Source organism: Trachurus trachurus (assembly GCF_905171665.1).
Source record: "Trachurus trachurus genome assembly, chromosome: 4".
Taxonomy (NCBI): Eukaryota; Metazoa; Chordata; class Actinopteri; order Carangiformes; family Carangidae; genus Trachurus; species Trachurus trachurus.
The window spans coordinates 27,885,248-27,907,199 of NC_139898.1; the positions used below are offsets into that span (position 1 = coordinate 27,885,248).

Sequence of the window (21,952 nt, forward strand, 5' to 3'; positions counted from 1 at the left end):
TTAGACATTTGAGGACATCAATTTGAGCTAATCCTGATGAGGTTCTCTTACCATTAACAGTTTATAGATTGATAAGGATAAGGGAACTAAACATTAGAATCCATCATTGGTCACCCAACTATATAAACATGAATTCTTGTATAATAAAAAAACATTAATGTGACATAATAGTGCACTATAACACCCACAGATACTCTATTCTCTCTTTACTTTTGATAAGTAACGTTTTCTCTGCAAGGCTGTTTAGTTGTAAATAATAGTCAAGTATTTTTACTTTACATTTGTTGTTGGTACTTAACATAACTTTGAGTTTTGATATTGTGTTTGATGTTGGTTATTGAGACAAGTTTCATACTATCATTATTACTGTTATTCTGTGTTTTAGTTTGATTTCTGTTCAGGTGCATCAGGTGACCAGGATGTCCATGCAACATGCTTCTCCCACTGTTTTCATGCCCATCAGTCCATTCAGGGACCCATACTGTTCCTGCTGTTATTATTCTGGAAGACTGAACTCTCATCAGGACAGAAACGCTTCACCGTAGGACAAATGTCATCACTCTGTTTGACTTTGCGCTCACCTGCATTTTACAGCGACCACACGGTGACAGAGAATGGATTCATTGGACTGGATCCACACACACACACACACACACACACACACACACACACACACACACACACACACACACACACACACACACACACACACACACACACACACACACACACACACACACCTGTAAAACAGAGCAGAGCGACCTGAACTCTTCACAGAGCCTGAAGCAATGTCCGTTTCCTATGTAGCCTACATTTTCATGGTACTTGTGGGCCTTGCTGTAGCATGCTGTAACTTGATTAAAAAAAAAAAAAAAAAGTATTCTACTAATAAAGGTTATTTAGATTCTATCAGATCTAAACACTGAGAGGATGAAATGTTAAAAAGTCAGAAAACTTATAGGCAATGTCTAACTATTTAATGCTAACTGTAACATGATATAATATAACCTTATAAATGTTTAATTCCAGCCAGTTTTGGCTCTGACATGGCCTGGGATATGGATGTCATTCTGGTGGTGTGTTTGCATGTAGTGTTGCCTGCTATTTTATGTTTATGTCTCAAAGAAATTTTAAATCGAAGGCAACTGGACTTGGTTATTTGTCTAGGAAGACGTTTCACCTCTCATCCAAGAGGCTTCATCAGTTCATGTACGCATCTGACCAGACTGGGACTGGTTTATGTTTATTTATCTTTATGTAGCTGAAGCTACAGTACAGGAAAAATGTATGGTTCTACACAAACTGTATGCAGTATGTGTTGAACTTAAATAATAAAAATAGATGTTTAATTCCAAGCCCTTTCTGTGTCCTCACTCCACTAAACCTACACAGTCACTTTTTCCAACAAACTCTCCAGTAGATTGATTAATGCTTATTTTAACTGACAAAGCAAAAAAAAGAAAAGAAACATTTTGACTTTTTGTTTATAAGAGTTAAGCCCGTTTCTATTGTAACGGGATCCCCTAAGCTCTCACCTGTCACCTGCCTATAGACTCCTCTCTGCCTCTCTGATGCTTTAAGGAGCACCTGTCGTCCCAGCATCCTTTGCGTGTCCCAATATGGAAGAACTGGCGGTGGAGGTCCGTGGCTCCAACGGGGCTTATTACAAGGTAAATACCGGCTTATCACACTCGATACGCTGCCGTAAGATCAAGTAGGTTAGGTGAAGTCTCACTGACTCCGGCCACATGTTCAGACTTGCTCCGAAACCCGTGAACCGTCTGTCTTTCAGCCTGCATTAGCACCGTTAGCTCAGAGTTAGCATGCTAAGCTAAGCTAAGTTAGCACCGCTGACCAGTCTTCGCCTCCTTGTGCCACTTTCTTTCTTTTCTTTCTGCCTTTTAAATGTACACCCAGGGTGGAAAACACACGATCTGATCTGAGATAACCGAATATATAACCGATATAAGCTGTTATTGGTCTCGCTTTTACCTCGGTCCGAGCTAAAAGTTAGCAGTTGCTAAGTTGCTAGGTGACGTCAGAAAAAGATGTGGTGCTAAAAGTGAAAACAGTGAAACTGAAAATAAAAACAAAGTGCATCATTATGTGGATATAGATAGGAGCGGGGTGTAGCTGTCATTTTACGGTGTTATATAACTCTGGACGTTGACCCGTGTAGCTGTCTGGTTAAAGTATGTTATGTTTATGAGGCTCTGTGGTCAGTTGTGACAGTGATTCCTTGTTGTTTTTTTTATTGGGCTTTTATAACACACACACACATCGAGTAAAGGAACACGGATACATGAAATAACAGGACCAATCAAATAAATAGATAAAAGAATGAAATAAATGAACAGAAATAGGACATAATAAGTGATTTCTTGTTGAACTGCACCGTGTTCGTCTGCCTGTCGCTGTCTATTATTTGATACTTCATCATGCCTGAGCTATGTGTATGTGTATGTGTGTGTGAGCCAGCTGTTCCTTGTCAATCTCTGACCAGCTGGCATGTCAGGGTAGGGTCACTGATACCGCACACTTTAGGGGCTATTTCTAGACTTGCTGCCTAAACTACGGTAATAGTCCCCCCGTCTCTTTTTTCCCCTCTTCATCTTTCTATTCACTTTGCTTCACCCCCCTTTTCTTTCCTCCCTTCCCTTCCCTCTCCCTCCTCTCTGCTTCTCACCCCTCTGCTGCTGCTCTCCTCCCTGCCTCTTTCTGTGTCAGTTCAGCCCTCATGAGTCACTTTGTCCACAACTCTGGCCGCCACTTGCCCAGAGCTGAAACGCCGGAGTTACACGGTGGCATCAGGCAAAAGTTTGGGCACCCTGCCCTGGTATAATATGTCTGTTCATGTGAACAGTTCAGGGAGTGGAAGTTGAAATGATCTCCAAAAGGCATAAAGTTACAGATGACACATTCCCTTTACATTTTAGCAATAAATAGTATATGTTTTATTTTCATCTTTTACATTCAAAAATGACATGAAGTATAGTTTGCACAGTGTACCCAACCCCCCTTTGGAAACTATCACAGTGTGTAAATACTAAATATCTTGTCTGATACCTTGGTCAAAGTTATCTGAGAGCTCAAGTCTCCTGGGTTTCCTATTCTTATGCTTTGTTTCCCGTTTCACTGTAAAGTTGTAGAAAACTAAAACAATACACAGATATTGATTAAAATATTGCAAAAGGAGTGTTTCATGTTTAACTTTATGCCTTTTGGAGATCGTTTCATCTTCCACTTGATTAACTTTTCACATTAACAGAAAGTTTGACCAGGGGCGCCCAAACTTTTGCATGACGTTAATACTGACTTTTAGTGGTTGTTGTGTTTTTATTTTCACCCGTGGTTTGATGAGAAGTGTGTGTGTGGATTTTAGTTAAGATGAATTACTGGACTGCCTGTCCTGGTTTCTTGTCTCCTGTGCAATGTTTTTATTTTAACTAATTATTTTAACCTATGTTTTTATTCCGCACTTTTCAGCCTGTCTATCTATCTATCTATCTATCTATCTATCTATCTATCTATCTATCTATCTATCTATCTATCTATCTATCTATCTATCTATCTATCTATCTATCACTTTGGAAATACCAGCTCAGTCACTTTCTACATGTTACATGTAGCTTGCACTTCATTACCTCTAAAGTCTCTTATAGGGACTTAACTTTTGCTGCTCTAACCATTGATAAATGATGATCTGTGTTACTCAATCAACAGAATTAGTTGTCTACCACAAGTAAAACATCGGCCCAGACCACTATCAAATATTAATGTATAGTAAGAGACAATATGTCGCCTGCACTTTACATTGCAGCACTGAAACGTGCTCTCGATGCTTGCATTAGCTGCTGCTCTGTTCCTCCAGTGAACATGTTTTCAGATATTTTCATATTCTTGATAATTAAAACACATTGTATCATCAGTGTATCATCAGGGCGGCGTCTTGGATTTTCCGGTTTTCTCATAATTAGGGACTTTATAGACTCATTACAGTTTTGCTGTACTCACATTTTGAAAAGTCAGATTTACAAAACACAAAGATGTCAAACTGTTGAATGTTTAAAGTTATTTTTCAGGCAAATATCAAATGAATTGATCATCAACAACACGATACAAAATCATCCCAGTCTTGTGTACAAGTCTCTGTGTCAACTACGTAACGTGAAAGTGAATATGATATTGTGCGTATAAGGAAACTGACGACAGCAAGATTGCCAAGAACATATGTTGAGATGAATATAGCTCGGTATACTGGGGAACAGTTGTGCAACATTTTTGAGATTTAAGTCTGAGGACTCGAAGCTCTCACCGCTCTGTACCTCACACACTGTATGTGTGCAAATTATTGTTGTTGTTTTGTATGCAAGTCCTCCACGAAGATAATATTTTCCTTCAAGAACAAAAGTCAGCTCGTTATGTATCCTGTCTGTCCTGTGTAGTCGGTGTAACTTGAATAAGTAGCTCATTATAAGTGCTAACCACTGTGTCTGTGCCTCCGTCTGTCCCGCAGGGCTTTGTCAAAGATATCCACGATGACTCTCTCACCATTGCCTTTGAGAACAAGTACGTTTCTCTTCCACCAGTTCTGCAGTCATAAAACATGTCACGTTCAAAAACACAAACATGTTTTAACAAGGTTGCAAATGAAATGACTCCTTTTTTATTTGTGTTTTTGTAGTTGGCAGCCAGAACGCCAGGTGCCCTTCAGTGATGTCAGGTTGCCACCGCCCGCCGACGCCAAGAAGGAGATCGGAGAGGGCGAGGAGGTGGAGGTGAGGAGAAGAAAGAGGAGGAGGAGGAGGACAATCATGTTGTCTTTTTTGTTTTAGATAGATAGATACTGTATATAGTGCAGTGAAATGCAAAACCAAGCACACGACTGTACCTATACAACCCCAAGAATATATTAAAAAAATATTCACACATGTACAAAGGAAGGTATCAATACAGGTGTAAAAATGTAATGGGTAAAATCTTTCGTCTTTTCCTTCCTTGTGTGTTAACGCCGGCGTGCCCTCCTGGTAGATCCTCTCCAGAGCCAATGATCAGGAGCCTTGTGGTTGGTGGCTGGCTAAAGTTCGCATGATGAAGGGAGATGTGAGTATTATTCTTTACAAAAGACACATGTCAACAAAACACACTCCATATTTACATGAAAATCAGTCTGTTTGCCGATGTTGTTGTATCTGAAATAGCAACAATTGAAAATATGCTTTGCCCATGTAAAAGTGCATTCATTTTCAGTAACTGTATGTTTGTATCATTAGTATATGTGTGAGGTATGTATGTGGATGTGTATACTTTTATATAATACGTTCTCATATTTGAACATATATATGGAACGACACAAATGTAAGATTTAATTTGGAAGTAAAGGCCCTTTCACACCGGAGACGTATTTTTCGTGCGAATAATTCGCGCATCAATATTTTTTTTCGAACCCCGGTTTTCATCACGGGTCCTTTCACACCGACCGCGAATGTTTCGCGGCGAAAATGCGGCACAATTTTTTTTCGGAGCGAGGTCGATTTTTCTGAGCTTTCGCCCGGCGAATAAACGCATCAACCAATCATGTAGCGTGAAAAGGAGGTAGGCCACGTCACACCCACCACGTCAGAACACACACAGCTGTTTCCCATAACAGACGGTACGGTGGCCGCACAGTCTCGGGCCGCCACAGTCTCTCACAGGAAAAAGAAGTTGTTGTTTCACCGTCTTTGCTCTCATCTCTGCCAGTCAGCCCCTCCACCTGCCGTCTCTCTGGGCACACACACACACACACACACACACACACACACACACACACACACACACACACACACACACACACACACACACACACACACACGGACATGCGGGCGCATGGACACGTGCTTGGCCGCTAATGTAAACAATAAATAACCTGTGTCTCGGAGGAGGAGAAGAGAGGAGAGAGGAGGAGGAGAGGAGGAGAGGAAGAGGGGGGGTAAGTGGAAAGAGGAGAAATAGCAATAGAGTGTGTCCATACTGTCAGGACAGTGATCAGATATTGATCAGTGATCAGACAGTGAGCTGCTGTGTTGAGTGAAGTTGGTAACAAGACAACAGTGGCATAACGTAGCAGCGAATACATGAGGGATAATTAACAGATTAGAAATGACGTGGAGGTGAAGAACCACCCGTCGCAAAGCGAAACTTTGGAATTTAATTGTCGCATCGTCGCATATTCGCGTCGCCGCCGGTGTGTATGGTTTTGATGCGAAATATTTGGCCGCGAATATTTCGCAATTTCGTGTCGTTTATTCGTTACGTCCGCGGTGTGAAAGGGCCTTAAGGCATAAAGACGTATTCACTTCAGCCTACTCCTTTTTGGACATGTCTATGTTATTCAGTGTACTTTCCAACATGTTTATTTATTGAAACCATTTAGCCTTTTGCTTTGCTTTATTCTCACACGTCTGTTTTTTTTTTTTCTTTTTACATGTCTGAAAAAAAAATTCTGACCGTTTTCTGTCCGTTTTTATGCTACACACTGAACCCTCTCTGTATTTTCAGTTCTACGTGATCGAGTACGCAGCCTGCGACGCCACCTACAACGAGATAGTGACCTTCGAGCGCCTGCGTCCAGTAAACCCCAACAAGGCCATCACTAAGAATTCCTTTGTCAAGTGCTCTGTCCCTGTCCCTCAGGATCTACAGGAAGCGTACGTGCAGCATGTTTACTCCAGCAACACACCTTAAAGTCACAACCTCAAGCTCTTTGCAGTTAATATCAAAACATACAGTAAAGTCTGCACATCAGAAGTAGCTGAAGCAAATGTAAGCTCCAAAGCTTATATTTATTATCACCTCAGGTAATACTTCTGGTGTGCAGACCTTATGTTCTGATATTTTGTCTGGCACCCATGTCTTATATATTTTTTGGGATGTGCATGCTGCTTCTACAGTCTTCGCAGTTAAAGGGATAGTTCAACATTTTGGCAAATTGGCCTATAATCCCTATAGTTTTAGCAGTAGGTTTGTTACCCTTAATTGTCGGTGCAAGCTGTTTTTAGAACGGCGAGCTGCTCAGAGCTACACTACGGGGATTTCTTGGTTTCCCTTATCAAACTCATCAAAGACACAATCCAACAACTCCAAAACGCTCTGGTGGACAAGTTGTGACCTGCACATTCACCACACTATGACATAATAATGTAACGTTACGAGACAGAGTTGTTTTCAAGGTAAATTCATGCAAAACCGCTGATGCGCGATCCTGTCGAGGGCAGTTTTTCGGCAAGCAGTCTCTGCATTTACCTCTAAAACAACTTCGTCTCGTAACGTTCTGTTATTATCTCATAGCGTGGTGAATGTGCAGGTCACAACTTGTCCACCAGAGTGTTTTGGAGTTGTTGGATTGTGTATTTGATGAGTTTGATGAGGGAAACCAAGAAATCCCATGAGCCTCCGTAGTGTAGCTCTGAGCAGCTCGCCGCTCTGCTCCGCCGTTCTAAAAATAGCTTGCACTGACAATTAAAGGTAATGGACCTACTCCTAAAACTATAGGGATTACGGCAATGGGCCAATTTGCCAAAATGTTAAACTATCCCTTTAATGACACATCACTAGTTTATTGTAGGTTGGTTCCCTGCAATTCTATGTCAGATATGAGAGGAAACAATGTGTTAAGTTTAAGATTGAACTGTTAAAGACGTTAAATTGATCTTGTTTCACAGGTGCCAGGCTGAGAACGCCCACAAGGAGTTTAAGAAAGCCGTGGGAGCCTGTCGCATCTCATACTGCCCCGAGACCAGCCAGCTACTGATCGTGGTAGGTGTTAATCCTGTAGTCAACCACCAGTAAAGGAGCTGCTCAGCATTTGTTGGTAATCCCTTCTTTTATTTTGTGTGTGTGTTTAGTCCACCAACGAGTCGACGGTGAAGCGCGTGTCTTTGCTGAGTGACATGCACCTGCGCAGCCTCAGGACCAAGCTGCTGCTGATGTCGCGCAACCAGGAAGCTACGAAACACCTGGAGGTCGGTTGGCTGATGAAAACGTGTGGTTTAGTTACGGTGATGATCTGCAGATGGAGGTCACATAGGCAGATAGTGACGTTTAGAGGAGGCAGCTGGTAAAGTCAGTTTGACACCTAGGTAACATGATAGGAAATCAATATATGATCGTATATAACATTAAATTACACAACAGTGAAGACACAGAAAGTTTAGCAACTTTTGCATTCACATGCGATGGAGAAACATACAGTATAATAAATGCCTTATAACGATCATGTTTTTGTCATTACAACTAGGTTTTTGTGCATTTTCATTCATTGCCTCCATTTTTGGAGTTGAGGTCGTCAGAGGAAAGAGGAGAAAGTGACGGCAGAAGAGTTTGTAGTAAAGATGAAGTAACTGGATGGTAGATTTGTCTTTGTTGTGGAGTATTTTTTACAGTTTTACAGCAAAACACTAATGTTCCTTTAAAGCAGATATCAGCTTCACGGCCGTTTCGGCTAATGCTGCGTTCAAGGCAGGCTTTTGAAACCGTAAGTTACAGCTTCAAGTCACAACTACGACTTGGTAGCGTTCCAGGTAACCCGTAGCTCGTGTTTTTACCATCCTGTTGTCTGTGAAAGTTCCCTATAACGGCCACTCGTAACTTCCGACCCGTGAACTCGTACCAGATCGAACTGGTATGACTTCACAGGAAGGAAAAACACAAAGTACGAGTTTCTTTGAACGCACCATGAGTTAGCAGCCCCCGCCCTTGTCAGGCATCAATTGGTCCTCGTGCTACGTCACCACATTCACGCGCATCCCTTGGCTGCACACACAGCCCTTCATGCCGTTCTCTCTCCTCATTGGATAACACTTGTATCCCACAAGGAAAATTTTCTCCTCGGGTTACAGCAGAGCAGAGTGACGGAGAGACTCGTGTTTAGGCTGAAATACTTCATGTAAGTGATTGCTGACGGAAAATAGGACTATTTAGGACTTATATTAACAAAAACATTCCACTGATATCTGCTTTAAATATAAATTCAAGAAGCAGCTACTTTTAATGAGCATTTGAAAACAACAACATTTTTTATTGGTAGAAACCATTTAAAGATACATTTTTGTTCTGTACGTCAGGGCTATAAAATGAGATTTGATGATGGTGAAACTTCAAAGGATTAAATTAACTATAAACCAAATTGTCTCTGTTTTTCCAGAGCTCCCGGCAGCTGGTGTCGTCCTTCCAGGAGGAGTTTGTGGTGAGACCGGACCTGATGGGCCTGGCCATCGGCAGCCACGGCAACAACATCCAGCAAGCTCGTAAAGTTCCAGGCGTCACTGCCATCGAGCTGGATGAGGAGACCGGCACCTTCAGGATTTATGGGGAGGTAGGGAGGAGGAGGAGTTGATGGATAAATGTTGAGCTGATTTTAAAGGGATAGTTCACCCAAAATTTAAATTTCAGTCATTATCTACTCACCCTCATATCGACTAAGGGCTGGGAGAAGTTTCAGAGTCCTCCGTGGCTTCTCTGAGTTACAGGGGGTCTCGGCGTAGCAGTGCATGTCCATATAACGGTTGCAAATGGATACCAACTGTCTTCGTAACAAAAAGACACACCAAAAAACATCCAAATACCTCCATGCTGCTGGTATGTAATGTCCGTCTTGTATTGAAGCCCCGAAATGCGAAATTGTCCCGAAAAAAATTAAATAAGTATATTTTTCAAGCTTGTTTTGTAGTGTTTTCGTCAAATTTGGATGAACCGGGAAGAGGAGCTTCCGCTACAAAACAAGCTTGAAATATAGACTTATTAAATTTTTTTTGGGACAATTTCGCATTTCGGGGCTTCAATACAAAACGGACATTACATACGAGCAGCATGGAGGTATTTGGATGTTTTTTGGTGTGTCTTTTTGTTACGAAGACAGTTGGTATCCATTTGCAACCGTTATATGGACATGCACTGCTACTGTGTGCTGAGACCCCCTGTAACTCAGAGAAGCCACGAATAACTCTGAAACTTCTCCCAGCCCTTAGTCGACATGAGGGTGAGTAGATAAGGAGTGAAATTTCAATTTTGGGTGAACTATCCCTTTAAGTGTAAGTTACTCTCTGATGATTATGCATGATGTGTGTATTGTGTTGCCTTTTAGACAGCGGAGGCCGTGAAGAAGGCCAGAAACTTCCTGGAGTTTCTGGAGGATTCTGTCCAGGTGCCAAGGAACCTGGTTGGTATGTAGACACTCACATTTCCTGCCTGAGATTGATTGGAAATCCCCCAAACATCTGTTTACTAGCAGCAGTCACAGGACAGCCAGCCTTCCAGTGCAAACTAGAACATACAGTAGGATAGACAAGATTTATTATCAAAAGTAAAAACAGAAGGGTCAGATTCGCTCTTGATTGTCATCAGGTGTCTGCTTAAATAGACGAGGTGAATGACATCCTGATCCTGGCAGTCCGACACTCAAATCAATCAATCAATGAGATACAAGTACCAATTTACAAGCTCACCTATAAAAGGCAAGTACATACAAATACCATAAATATCATGAAAAAGATAAAGAGTATAATACAGATTCCATCATCTGACAAGTGTCAACTCTCATGATAGGAGACAATATACATAATGTAGATCATAAAAAAGTATAATAATTAGGACCCATTACAATAATGAGATACACTGTACCAACTCATTAATGTATCAAAAAGGAGTGTACGTACCGTATGAATAATCACAAAATATAGAAAGTAGAAACACACATCAAAAATTATAATATATAGAATAGATAGTCTTTATTGCTGTTGTGTAGAAAATCTATGCAATGAAATTATATGTGCTGCAGCTTATGAAACAACTCTCATATTGATATAAAAAAAAGCACAGAACCGTATAAAGGACACTTCTCACCTGTTTGAACAGGACAAGGACAAACAGTTTCTACCCTGCAGCAATAACCACACTGAATACAACCAAAACCTAATCACAGTGCATTATGGGATTGTGCAATTTGGCGAATTAAATGTATGGTTGTGTGTTTTTTTGTTTTTTTATTTCATTATTAACATTATTTATTCTAGCTATTGTTTTAAATGCTCATTTACAGTCTCTTTTTTAAATGTATTTATCTTTATGGTTGCACCGTCTGGTTTGGCATTTTAAATTTCATTGTACATAATGTGACAATGACAATAAAGATATTCTATTCTATTCTAATCTTCTCCATACATAATAAATAATTATAGACACTGCAAAACAAAATGACAAACAGAGCAGGTGCAGTGGTAACAGTAGATAAGACAGATGTGATAACCTGCCATGCGATCTGTACTGATATTACACTTGACATTGCAGAGAGTGTGGGATGTGTCAGTGACTAACGTGGGTGTTAAGAAGCTGCTTTTTAAAAACCTGTTCTTGTTTTGATGCCTCTGTATCAGCTGTCACGAGGTACAGTAGCAGGCCTTTATCAACTTTTTTTCCTGTTGTGTGTCCGCAGGCAAAGTGATCGGCAAGAACGGGAAGGTCATCCAGGAGATTGTGGACAAGTCCGGCGTGGTGAGGGTCCGGATAGAAGGAGACAACGACAACAAGCAGCCGCGACAGGAAGTAAGCGACAAAAAGGAGCCGCGACAGGAGGTAAGCCTGCTACTGCAGCCCGTCTCTCTGCAGCCGGTGAAGCTGCTCGTGTGTCGAGTCGCCGTCACCGGTTTGGTGCCTCAGGTTTTCTCCTCTGGCTTCAGTCAGGCGCATACTAACATGTGTGTTGTGCTCTTCGTGTTTTGTCGACACAGGGAATGGTCCCCTTCACCTTTGTTGGGACGAAGGAGAGCATTGGAAACGTTCAGGTCTTGCTGGAGTACCACATCTCATACCTCAACGTAAGGACACCTGAGTCTGTGTGTGTGTGTGTGTGCTGAATGGTGTGGAAGTGTGTGTGTGCATTTTGTGAATGCTTTTGCCAAATCTTTGCTTCTTTAATCAAGGTCACAGCTTCATGAAAACAGCATTTGAGTAGTTTGGCAGCATGAAATGTTGCATGTGTTGTAATAATTATCAGGCCTTCCAGAAAAATGCGGAGTCTTTTTGTGATTGTTGCAGGCAAAAATCCTTGATTATGTGGCACGTTTTCTTAAAAAAGGCGATGGAATATGCGGAATATTTATGCAACTTTATGCAATGAAATTGCAGGAATTTGCAAAAACTGCAGTTTGATGAATACGAAAAGAATACGCTACAACTTCTGTAAAAATGGATAAATTAAATAATAAAATAAAATGTGTGCTTCCGGTTTTACACAAGTAGCTATACAAAACAGACATCTTCTGTTAAAATAAGTGCTTCCAGTGCACAAAGTGCAATCTTTTGCTGTATGTATGTAAATGTACATACTAATATACTTACAACTGTAAGGCTTTTGAAACCAGTATGATTTAACCAACTGGTAACAAAAAACTGCAATCTTCCAACTGTAAAGTTGCATCAACTCCTGAATCACTTTCTGATGACGTCATTTCATAACGTTTCCAAGGCAACAGGAGGAAAATGACTGATGTGAAGTAAACGCAACATTTTTCAACTTTACGCGAAGATATATGTGACTTTTTTGCAACGGAAATGCGGGGCTTCTGAAATCATGCAAGCCCCGCATGTTTCGCGCATTTTGTGTGAAAATCAGCGATTTATGCGCTTTTAGGCACCGATTATGTGTTGAATTATGCGATTGCATAATCTCGTTTTTCTGGAGGGACTGAATAATCAGCCTTACTGACATTGGCTTGGCTCTCAGCTTCAAAATCTCAGCTAAAGTCTGAATACTAACGCTGCTTTAATGTTTATGTGCACGCATTCAATATGAGCTCTCATAGTAAATATTATTATTTAATGGTTTTATACTTTACCCTATTTAATCTGAATAATAAACACATTCAAATAACTCACACTAAGCATTTACTAAAGGTTGTATTAACACATAAAACACACAACCATGTATTTTATGGGCAGCGCTATCATTTATTCACTACATTAAACTGCCAGCCTCGCTGTGTGACAGTGACTGATTGGTCACAACGTAGGTTTTTGTTCTAAGTGAATCGAAGCGACATTTCACCGCCTCAAAAGAACAACAAATCATTTAGAGTTTATTCCATTTTGAGGGTAACGGCTCAATCAGTCACAGTCACAGGGAAGAAAAACAACCACAACTCAGCCTGGCCATGTACCTAACATCAATACCTGATCATTGTTTCAGCTTTATTTGTTTAATTCTCCATTGTGAATGCCATCTGACTAATCAAGCTTGTGCTAATCTGTATAGATGATCATTTTGCTGCTCTGTGCTGTGTGTGTGTGTCTGTGTTTTGCACTGTGTGTGTGTCTGAGTGTGTGTCCTGTGTTGTCTGCATGTCCTGTGCTGTGTGTTTGGTGCTTTGCATGTTTTGCACTGTGTGTGTGTAGGACGTAGCGGAGCTTCTTGCGGAGACCCAGCAGTTACAGGAAGAGCTGAGGCAGACTGTGATTTGTACACAGGGAGCCAGCCTAGATGTGTGTATGATGAGTATGCACATGTATCCAGTGATGATGAGCGCTTAGAAAAATAAAACCCTCACAGCAAATGCTACAATCATCCTTTTCTTTTCCTTTTGTCTAACTTTCTAAATTCTTAATCATTTCCTGTTTATTTTTTCCGCCGTAGGAGGTTGAGCAGCTTCGTCTGGAGCGGATGCAGATCGATGAACAGCTCCGTCAGATCACCCAGGGGCACCGCTCTGACAGGGAGCGAGGAGACCGCGGCGAGAGAGGAGAGCGTGGCGAGAGAGGAGAGCGCGGTGAGAGAGGAGGAGGGTACAACACCGACGGCAGCGCAAACGCCTCGTCATCCTCCGTGCATGGCACTCGCTCCTACAACAGTCGTGGGCGCGGGCGCAGAGGCCACAGCGGCCACAGCTACAGCACTGGATATGGTAGAAACCCCTTTTAAAGTCAAATATTATCAACTTACACACCGTCAGATACTTTGTTAAAGCCTTTGGAAACATGACTTTAAACCAACACTAAGGAACTTTTCAACCTTCATATAATATTTTCATAACTTTTGTGATGATACATCGACTTACAACAAGTTGAATGACACCTCTGTCATGGCCTGAGGGGGTCTGAATCGCCTTCACTGGCACTAAGCAACTTTGAGGAGCATGGTAGGAACCTGGCTCTCACTTAAGTTTCACTTTCACTTTCGCGAGTCACGACGAGGAGGGAGCAGGCAATACAGCACCTTTCCGTCGGATTGTGCATGTGTTTTTACTGTGAAATGATCCGCTGGTAACAGAAACTTAGTTTGGACGAGTTCTGTTAATTTCCATGCACCGGGAGATCAGAATTTTTACAGGGCAATGCACTGACGCTCATGGGAGATGGAGTCTTCTTTCAGGCAAAACACTACCGCTTTGGTCCTCTGGCTCCGCCAAACTCAACCAAAAATGAAAGTTCTTTAGTGCTGCTTTAAATAGTAAAAATGCTTATATTATATCAAAGTCAAGTGCCTCATTAAGCATCCACAAAAGTCTGAGTGACAATAACTATTCATAACTATTAGAAAACCTGGTTTAAAAACAGCTCATTTTGCTATTGAGGCACTATTGAGGCCACTGGTCAGGACAATGTGGGCGTGGCAGATAACGCTATGATTGACAGCTCCCTCGTTTTGATTGACATCTCTCTGGCTCCGCCCACTTCAAACAATGTCATAGCAACACGGCAGTGACGACCGTTTATTGCGTAATAAATCCCAGAGATAACTCCGCCCAATTCAAACCCACTGTACAAAAACTTAAAAGACAAATATTTTGAATTTGGATGGAAACTTTTTTCTAATTATTTTTACATGTTTAATAATATGTACATGAGACCCTAAAATACAAAGTTAGGAGGCTTTTGTGGATTTGGGTTTCCAGAGGCTTTAAATGACTCTCCGTCTGTCTACTTGATTTACAGGCACCAACTCCGAGCAGTCGAACGCCTCCGAGACCGATTCAGAGCGCAAGGACGAGCTCAGTGACTGGTCCCTGGCAGGAGAGGACCAGGACAGGTGATTTCTGTTTTATTTTATTGTGTCAAATTTTTAGTTTTGTTTCCCAGTCTCGACAGGAGATCACACGCACACACACACTCATACACTTATGCACTTATGTACACTGCTGCCCGTCCACATTCGCTGTGGCATCGTTTCAATAAGCTTCTGCAATGTCACAACATTTATTTCCGTCCAGAGTTGCATTCATTTTTCAGATATTCTCATTGGGGTTCAGGTCTGGACTCTGTGGTCACATAGGACCACATTTCTTCCTTGAAGATGATGGTTCTCTATCATCCTTCCTGTTTTTAATAATGCGTTGGACAGTTCTTAACCCAATTTTAGTAGTCTCATCAGTCTCCTTAGATGTTTTATTAGCTTGATGCCAATAATTTGACCCTTCTGAAACAGATTAACATCTTCTCCATGACCACAACATGGTTGTTTAAGAAATGAGGCTGCATCAGTTAGGGTTAAATAAGTTGTTGCCAGCTGAAACATAATCATCCATGCAGTAATTATCCAATGGGAGGCTCTTACCAGTTAAATCCAAGTGGTGACCTTTTTTTTGGACTGGCAGTGTATTTATGTATTTATTTCTTCACTACGTTCATGTATTTTAAAATTTGATTCATTGTTCGTTCTTATCTGACGGCAAAACTGTTGCCAAAAGAGTCTTTATCTAAGTCTTTTATATTGATTTTATTGTGGCTTTGTTGTTTTACCTGTCATCATTGTTCAGTGGTGCTGTTTCGTCTCTTTGTCTCTTCCTCTCTTCCTCTCTCTTACCTTAGTGTCTGTTGTGTCTTTAAATGTCAAGCACCATGATGTAACACCATTTGCCCGCTTTGGGACAATAAAGATTTACTTTACTTTATTGATAACAAATACAAAACATAGTGAGAGACATAAAAATGAGAAGATGAGAAATAAGAGAAGCCACAATAGTAAAAAAGGAGGATTTTTATTTATTTTTTGTGTATTCCATTTACTTTACAAGTGGGCAATTTTGGCTTTTTTGACGTTCAGGGAGAGGGAGAGAGGCTCGAGGCCACACAGAGACGGTCGGAGGAGGCCAGGCCCGGGTAGAGGCCGTGGAGGGCCCAGAGGAAGAGGAGGAAGAGGATACAGCAACAGCTCTGGTAAGATCCATGACTAGAGGACGCAACAGTGTGAAGGATAAAGACTGATTAAAGGGATAGTTCAACATTTTGGCAAATTGGCCCATTGCCATAATCTCTATAATTTTAAGAGTTAGGTTCGTTACCTTTAATTGTCGGTGCAAGCTGTTATCTCATAGCGTGGTGAATGTGCAGGTCACAACTTGTCCATCAGAGCGTTTTGGAGTTGTTGGATTGTGTATTTGATGAGTTTGATGAGGGAAACCAAGAAATCCCATGAGCCTCCGTAGCGTAGCTCTGAGCTGCTCACGGCTCTGCTCCGCCGTTCTAAAAACAGCTTGCACCGACAATTAAAGGTAACAAACCTACTGCTATGACTATAGGGATTATGGCAATGGGCCAATTTGCCAAAAATGTTGAACTATCCCTTTAAATATAAGGGAATTAAGACATTTGTAACTGTTTCTGAATCTGCAGCGGGGCCTCTGGACCACGAGGACAACCATGCCTACGCAGTCCTGGAGACGAACACGGAGACAGACCAGACGGCCGACACCGACGCCAGCGAGTCCAACATACCGGCAAACCGCCGCAGGAGGTCCCGACGACGCAGAACCGACGAGGACGCCACGCTGATGGACGGCATGAGCGAGTCGGACAACGCCTCGATGAGTGAAAACGGAATAGGTATGGACTTTACATGTTTTACACACACACACACACACACACACACACACACACACACACACACACACACACACACACACACACACACACACACACACACACACACACACACACACAGAAAGCAGCGCATCAAGTCCCATATTGAGTGAGATAGAAGTCAGAGTAGTTTAAAGACACTCACTGTGGACCCAACACCCCCAGATGACCCAGAAGCTAAACCTCAGCGTCGTAACCGTAGTCGACGTCGCCGCATCCGCCAGCCCGAGGAGAGGCAGCCAGGTAACCGTGGCTGGATGGCTTTTACACCAAGAGGCCTGGTGTTTGTGTGTTTTTGTGTTTGTGTGCCTCCAACGTACTAAACAACAATCAACTGGGTGATCTGGTTCATGGCTGGTGGACTAGTGACATGATGGAGACTGTCATTCTGCAAAACAGCGTTTTCTAACAAAGTTTGCTGTGTTACTGCACACACACACACACACACACACACACACACACACACACACACACACTGCTCGTTACCCAGAGTGGAAGTATCCATCTTCTCTGTTTCATGACATACTTCTAGGGGTGTAACGGTTTGGTACAACAGACACTAATTGAATGTAAAACTAAAAACCATCTTCTGTCTGAAAAGTAAAAAAAAAAAAAAGAGAATAAAAAATTAAACAAGTGTATTAGGAGTGTGTGGGGGGGGGGGGGGGATTATTGCAAAAAATAAAATAAAAATAAAAATCGGGAAAAACAGATCTGGCAAGTAAAAAAAAAAAAGAAGTTCTGGCAAAAATAAAAAAATTCTGGCGACAAAAAATCGGGAAAAAAACACTGGCACATTTTATTTATTTATTTTTTTTCTTGTGCCAGATTTTTATTTTTTTTGGCTGGCCCTAATACTCCTTCGTGATAACATTCATTAATTCTAGAGGAAAAAAACTTGCACTTGACAACTGGCAACTATAAAAAAAAAACAGAAACTATTTATAGCTTTAAGCGTCAGGGTTAGAACATTTATCATTAAAATAATCAATACATGGCTGCCACACATTGTATTTATTTCATATATAAATGAACATGGCCTTCACTTGTTTTTGTCCTGTTCTTTACACCACTGTCCGTCCGTGTCGTCTTGTGTGTCACAGTGAACGTGATCTAAACTGGTGAAAAGCTCTTCACACAGGCTCCGCTCTGTCACACAGTTTTTGAAGCTTTTCTGAAAACCAACAACCATGCTAGCTTTTTCACAGTGGTCTGTCACTGTGCGTGTGTGCGTGCGTGCGCAGGTGTGAACATTTCTAACCATTGTTTGTGTTGTACTAACGCACAGGAAGTGCGAGACGTGCTGTGGAAATCGAGATGTTCTGAACATGTGAGACAGATTTGCTGAGTTTCACAGCGTCTCGTTTTTATTTTTGTGTTCTCTCTCCTCTGTTGTCTCGTCTGCACAGTGACGGTGGCCGACTACATATCCAGGGCTGAGTCTCAGAGCAGACAGATGACCACCAAGGACCACAAGAAGAACAAGGAAGTGGTGAGCGCTACTTTGTTCATAAATGCAGTTAACCTTTTATAAAAGTTGTTTATATCTGCCTGCTCATCGCCTGTTAAACTTTATCACCGTAAATTCTCAAATAAAAGCCGGGTATCAAATAGACGCCGGGTCTGGCTACAAGTTTGAGTAAGTAGAAGCCAGTTTCAGTTAGAAGCCGGATCTTTTTCTGTTTTCTGTGCAAGTTCTTGTGAATGTACAAAACTTCTCAAAGCCCATGATGGCCCGTTTGTACAGTTGCTACGGCCCGATGCAGCCGGACTGATGAGCATTAATTCTCGGCCCGGACGCGGCCACAAAAAGAAAAGAAAGGAAGCCCGTGGTCCGACCCGACCTGAGTCATTTGTATGTTTATGAACCGACGTCCGGTCGTGCCAACCCGGCCTGTTGTGAACTCCGACAAACTGTATTTAGGCTCCAGAGTCTAATTATTGTATGGAAATAACTGTATCTTAATACTTATCTGGGTTTGGTCTTATCTGAAGTTATTTGGGTTAATTATTTTGTATACGCTATTGTACCTAGCTACGATCTCCTGGAAATTATTTGGTTACATAATGGCATTGATTTGCATTGAATTGCATTATTTTTTTTATATTATGCACATCTATTTACTCAAATATCACAAATTATTTGAATTTTTTTTTTACCTAGAAGTCCGGAAACTAGGGTCTGGAAAAAGTATGGAATTTGGAAATTTCAAATGCTCTGCTCTGGATCCGGCTCTTTCCTTTGATTCTCACTCTTTTAAACAGAAAATAGAATAGAACAATTTTAGAGTATTTTATTTTCCATCTTTGCTGTTAAAGATTAAATAAAAGCCTGTCCCCTATCCACCTTTTTCCGAACATCAAAAACGTGTGCCGGTTTTGCTCTTCCGGTGGAATTTTATGTTTATGTTTCCGTGGTTTCGCTAGTCGCGGTAAATGCATGGATTTATTTATTTTTTCTTTTCATTGAAAATCTGTAAAACGCATGGATCATCACACCAGCTTTTAACAATGGATATCACACAAACTGACATCCGTGTTAAAAGCCAGCGTTAGTAGATCCATGCGTTTACCACAACTATAACAACGACTGAAACCATGAAAACGTAACAAAACCGGCAAAATCGGCTTCCGGTTTTGACCATAGATCACGTTCAGAAACTTGTGGATAGTGGCCTGTCTCAAATATAAGCTGCGTCAGTTCAGCAGTTGAAGTAAATTAAAGCCCGAGCCTCTGTTTGAGAATTTACAGGACTTAACCGAACGTTTTGCCTCTGTTTTTTTCTTTTCTTGGCGTCTTAGCGGTGACTGGGTTCGACTGCATCAGAGGTGCATTACTTCATCACTTGTCTGTCTCACATTCCTCCTCAGGGTCAGGTGGACGCCATCGCTGAGCACAGCCCGCAGCCTGCCCCGGCAACCACCAACGGTTCCAGCAACAACGCTGCCGACAGCGAGGGCAGCAGCGCCCCCAGAGATGCCCAGTCCTCCACGGAGAGGCCGGCCAAGGTCTCCTACGAGGAGGACTCGAACCAGCAGCCCGTCGTCAACGGACTTTCCTAGTCAGACCCTGGCAAAGGAAATGGTTTCAAATATTTGAACTTTCTTCGGCTGCACTTAATTAAATCTCACTGTCTCTAGAGCAGCCTTAAAAGTGAAACATTTAAATACAACAAGCACTGTTCTTTTTTTACTTTTGCAAATATTTGAAACCTGTTTTCTCTGTGCAAGTTTTAGAAGTTTAAAACCTAACCTCCTCCTCCTCCTCCTCCTCCCTCCCTCCTCTGCCACCTTTTACATGTGTTCTGTCCAACTATCCATTTTATTACAGTTTTTTTAACAATAGTTCTTCCTGTATGAGCTTGCCAAAGATAGTCAAACACACACAGACTTACAGACATCTCTACTTAGCTGTAACTTCTCGGTCCACTCTTCGTTGAGAGCTCAGGGAGAGGTCGGACTGATTGCAGTATTTACAAAACGCAGACAGGGATTCCACTCAAACCCATACTGTGGTATGAATGCAGCAGTTCTTTTTTATTGGTATAAATAATATCATAGCAGGGTTTTAGAATAAAAATTAAAAAAATAAATAAAGTCTGCCTTTTTACCGAGGCGGACTCGAGACAGATGCTTCCACAACCTTTTATCAGGATGTTTTGTGCATCTGAAGTAGTTTGTAACTTAAATGTTCTGCATGGGCAAATACCACGGTGCAGACACGGACAGGTTTGTTGGAAAACTGAAGTATGTCTGACATACATGTGATCAGCTGTTGTGCCTTGAGAGTAGATTCAACATGTTGTTGCCTGGCTCTGCACACCGTCTGAAATCCTCCCACCTAGTATTTCTGTGTCGAACCGAGATGAGCCGCCTCCTCCTTTCACGGCGCCGTACGGGCAGGTTCGACAGGCCGACACCGAAAGACCCTGTGAGGATTTCAGAGGCATATCTTTTTAAAATCAGGTGTGTCTGTTCTTAATGTTTGTGGGGGCAAATGAGTCCAGTTATTCTTTATATATATCTGTTGAGGAGTTTGACATTAGCTGCTTTGTTTTTTCAATATGCAACCACTTCGGTCATAGAAGAAATGTTATGGAGTGTCTGGAAAAGAAACAAACGATAGAAGAGTTGTTGTCTTTGCACTGAAACGTAACCTTTTTTTTTTCGTTGTTGTTGAAAAAGTTGATTGTAGTCGAGTCTGGAAACTGGCCTGGTATTAGTGCTGGACAGAGATGTAGCCATCAGCGCTGGGTTTCCTGGAAACATCTCATTTGCTAAATTTCAGGTAATTACTGATGCAGATCCTGTTCTCTCTCAGAAAGCGACAGACTCGGAGGACATGTGCTGTATCTCTGAGGTTAAAAATCCCACTTCACGTGTCCATCACCGCAGTAATCCTGCCGAAGTGGTTAAAGCTCAGACCGACACAGTGTTGAGACGTTTCTGGAAAACCGAGCCCAGATGATGACGATGTCATTTTCATTGTTCTTCCACAGAGACTGGCTGGCTGGAAACTGGTCATGACTGTTCCATTAAGGAAGGAGATTTATTTGGTTTATTTATTTAAAAAATGTACAGTATTTAAAAAAAAAAAACATAAAAAAAAACAAGAGAAGCTCTTCTTTTTCTTGACACTAAACAATACGTTACCTTTAAGGGTTACTGTGGAAACAGATGACAATTTGGACTACTGAGAGCTGTGACATCCAGTATGTTGTTTTTCTTTTCTTTTTTTCTTTTTTTTAAAGGATCGTTCTGGTTGGTTGATGTGCAATATGTTTTGTATGCAGGTAGTTCTTAAATAAACTTGATCTTCTGTGTAGATCTAAATCCAACTGTGTCTGCCTCTCACGACAACCGACAAGACTTCAGAGTTGATGTTGTACATGTAAATACATTTTTGAAATTACAATCTACCCATTAAATAACCATCAAGGTAGAAGTTGAAAAGAAAAAGATTAGCAGCAGTTTGAAAAACACTGAATGAGATATTATTCACTGTTATGTTCCTCTTGTGGTTGTGAAGAAATCTCTATAGGCAGTTTCAATATCAGTGACCCTG

General features: G+C 41.5%; 2 protein-coding genes across 8 annotated transcripts in view; one reads left to right on the top strand and one right to left on the bottom strand.

Annotated features, from left to right (window-relative positions):
* Positions 1 to 21,952, bottom strand: part of LOC310985214 (transmembrane protein 69-like) — a 397,249-nt gene that overhangs the window by 26,768 nt on the left and 348,529 nt on the right. The gene's annotated exons all lie outside the window — the stretch shown is intronic.
* On the top strand, positions 1,593 to 21,725 carry fxr1 (FMR1 autosomal homolog 1). 7 transcript variants are annotated; one of them, XM_083970714.1, is made up of 18 exons: positions 1,593 to 1,670; positions 4,517 to 4,569; positions 4,685 to 4,778; positions 5,032 to 5,103; positions 6,541 to 6,689; positions 7,704 to 7,797; positions 7,887 to 8,003; positions 9,185 to 9,355; positions 10,124 to 10,202; positions 11,471 to 11,610; positions 11,766 to 11,852; positions 13,667 to 13,934; positions 14,965 to 15,058; positions 16,073 to 16,185; positions 16,642 to 16,851; positions 17,053 to 17,130; positions 18,297 to 18,379; positions 19,759 to 21,725. In XM_083970714.1, exons 1-18 carry the CDS (start codon positions 1,620 to 1,622, stop codon positions 19,948 to 19,950), a joined length of 2,145 nt encoding a protein of 714 aa, XP_083826840.1. In that variant the 5' UTR covers positions 1,593 to 1,619; the 3' UTR covers positions 19,951 to 21,725. The 7 variants fall into 7 exon arrangements, with proteins under 7 accessions (XP_083826840.1, XP_083826839.1, XP_083826841.1 ...); XM_083970713.1 differs by having other exon boundaries at positions 11,471 to 11,609; positions 11,756 to 11,852; XM_083970715.1 differs by having other exon boundaries at positions 11,471 to 11,580; positions 11,757 to 11,852.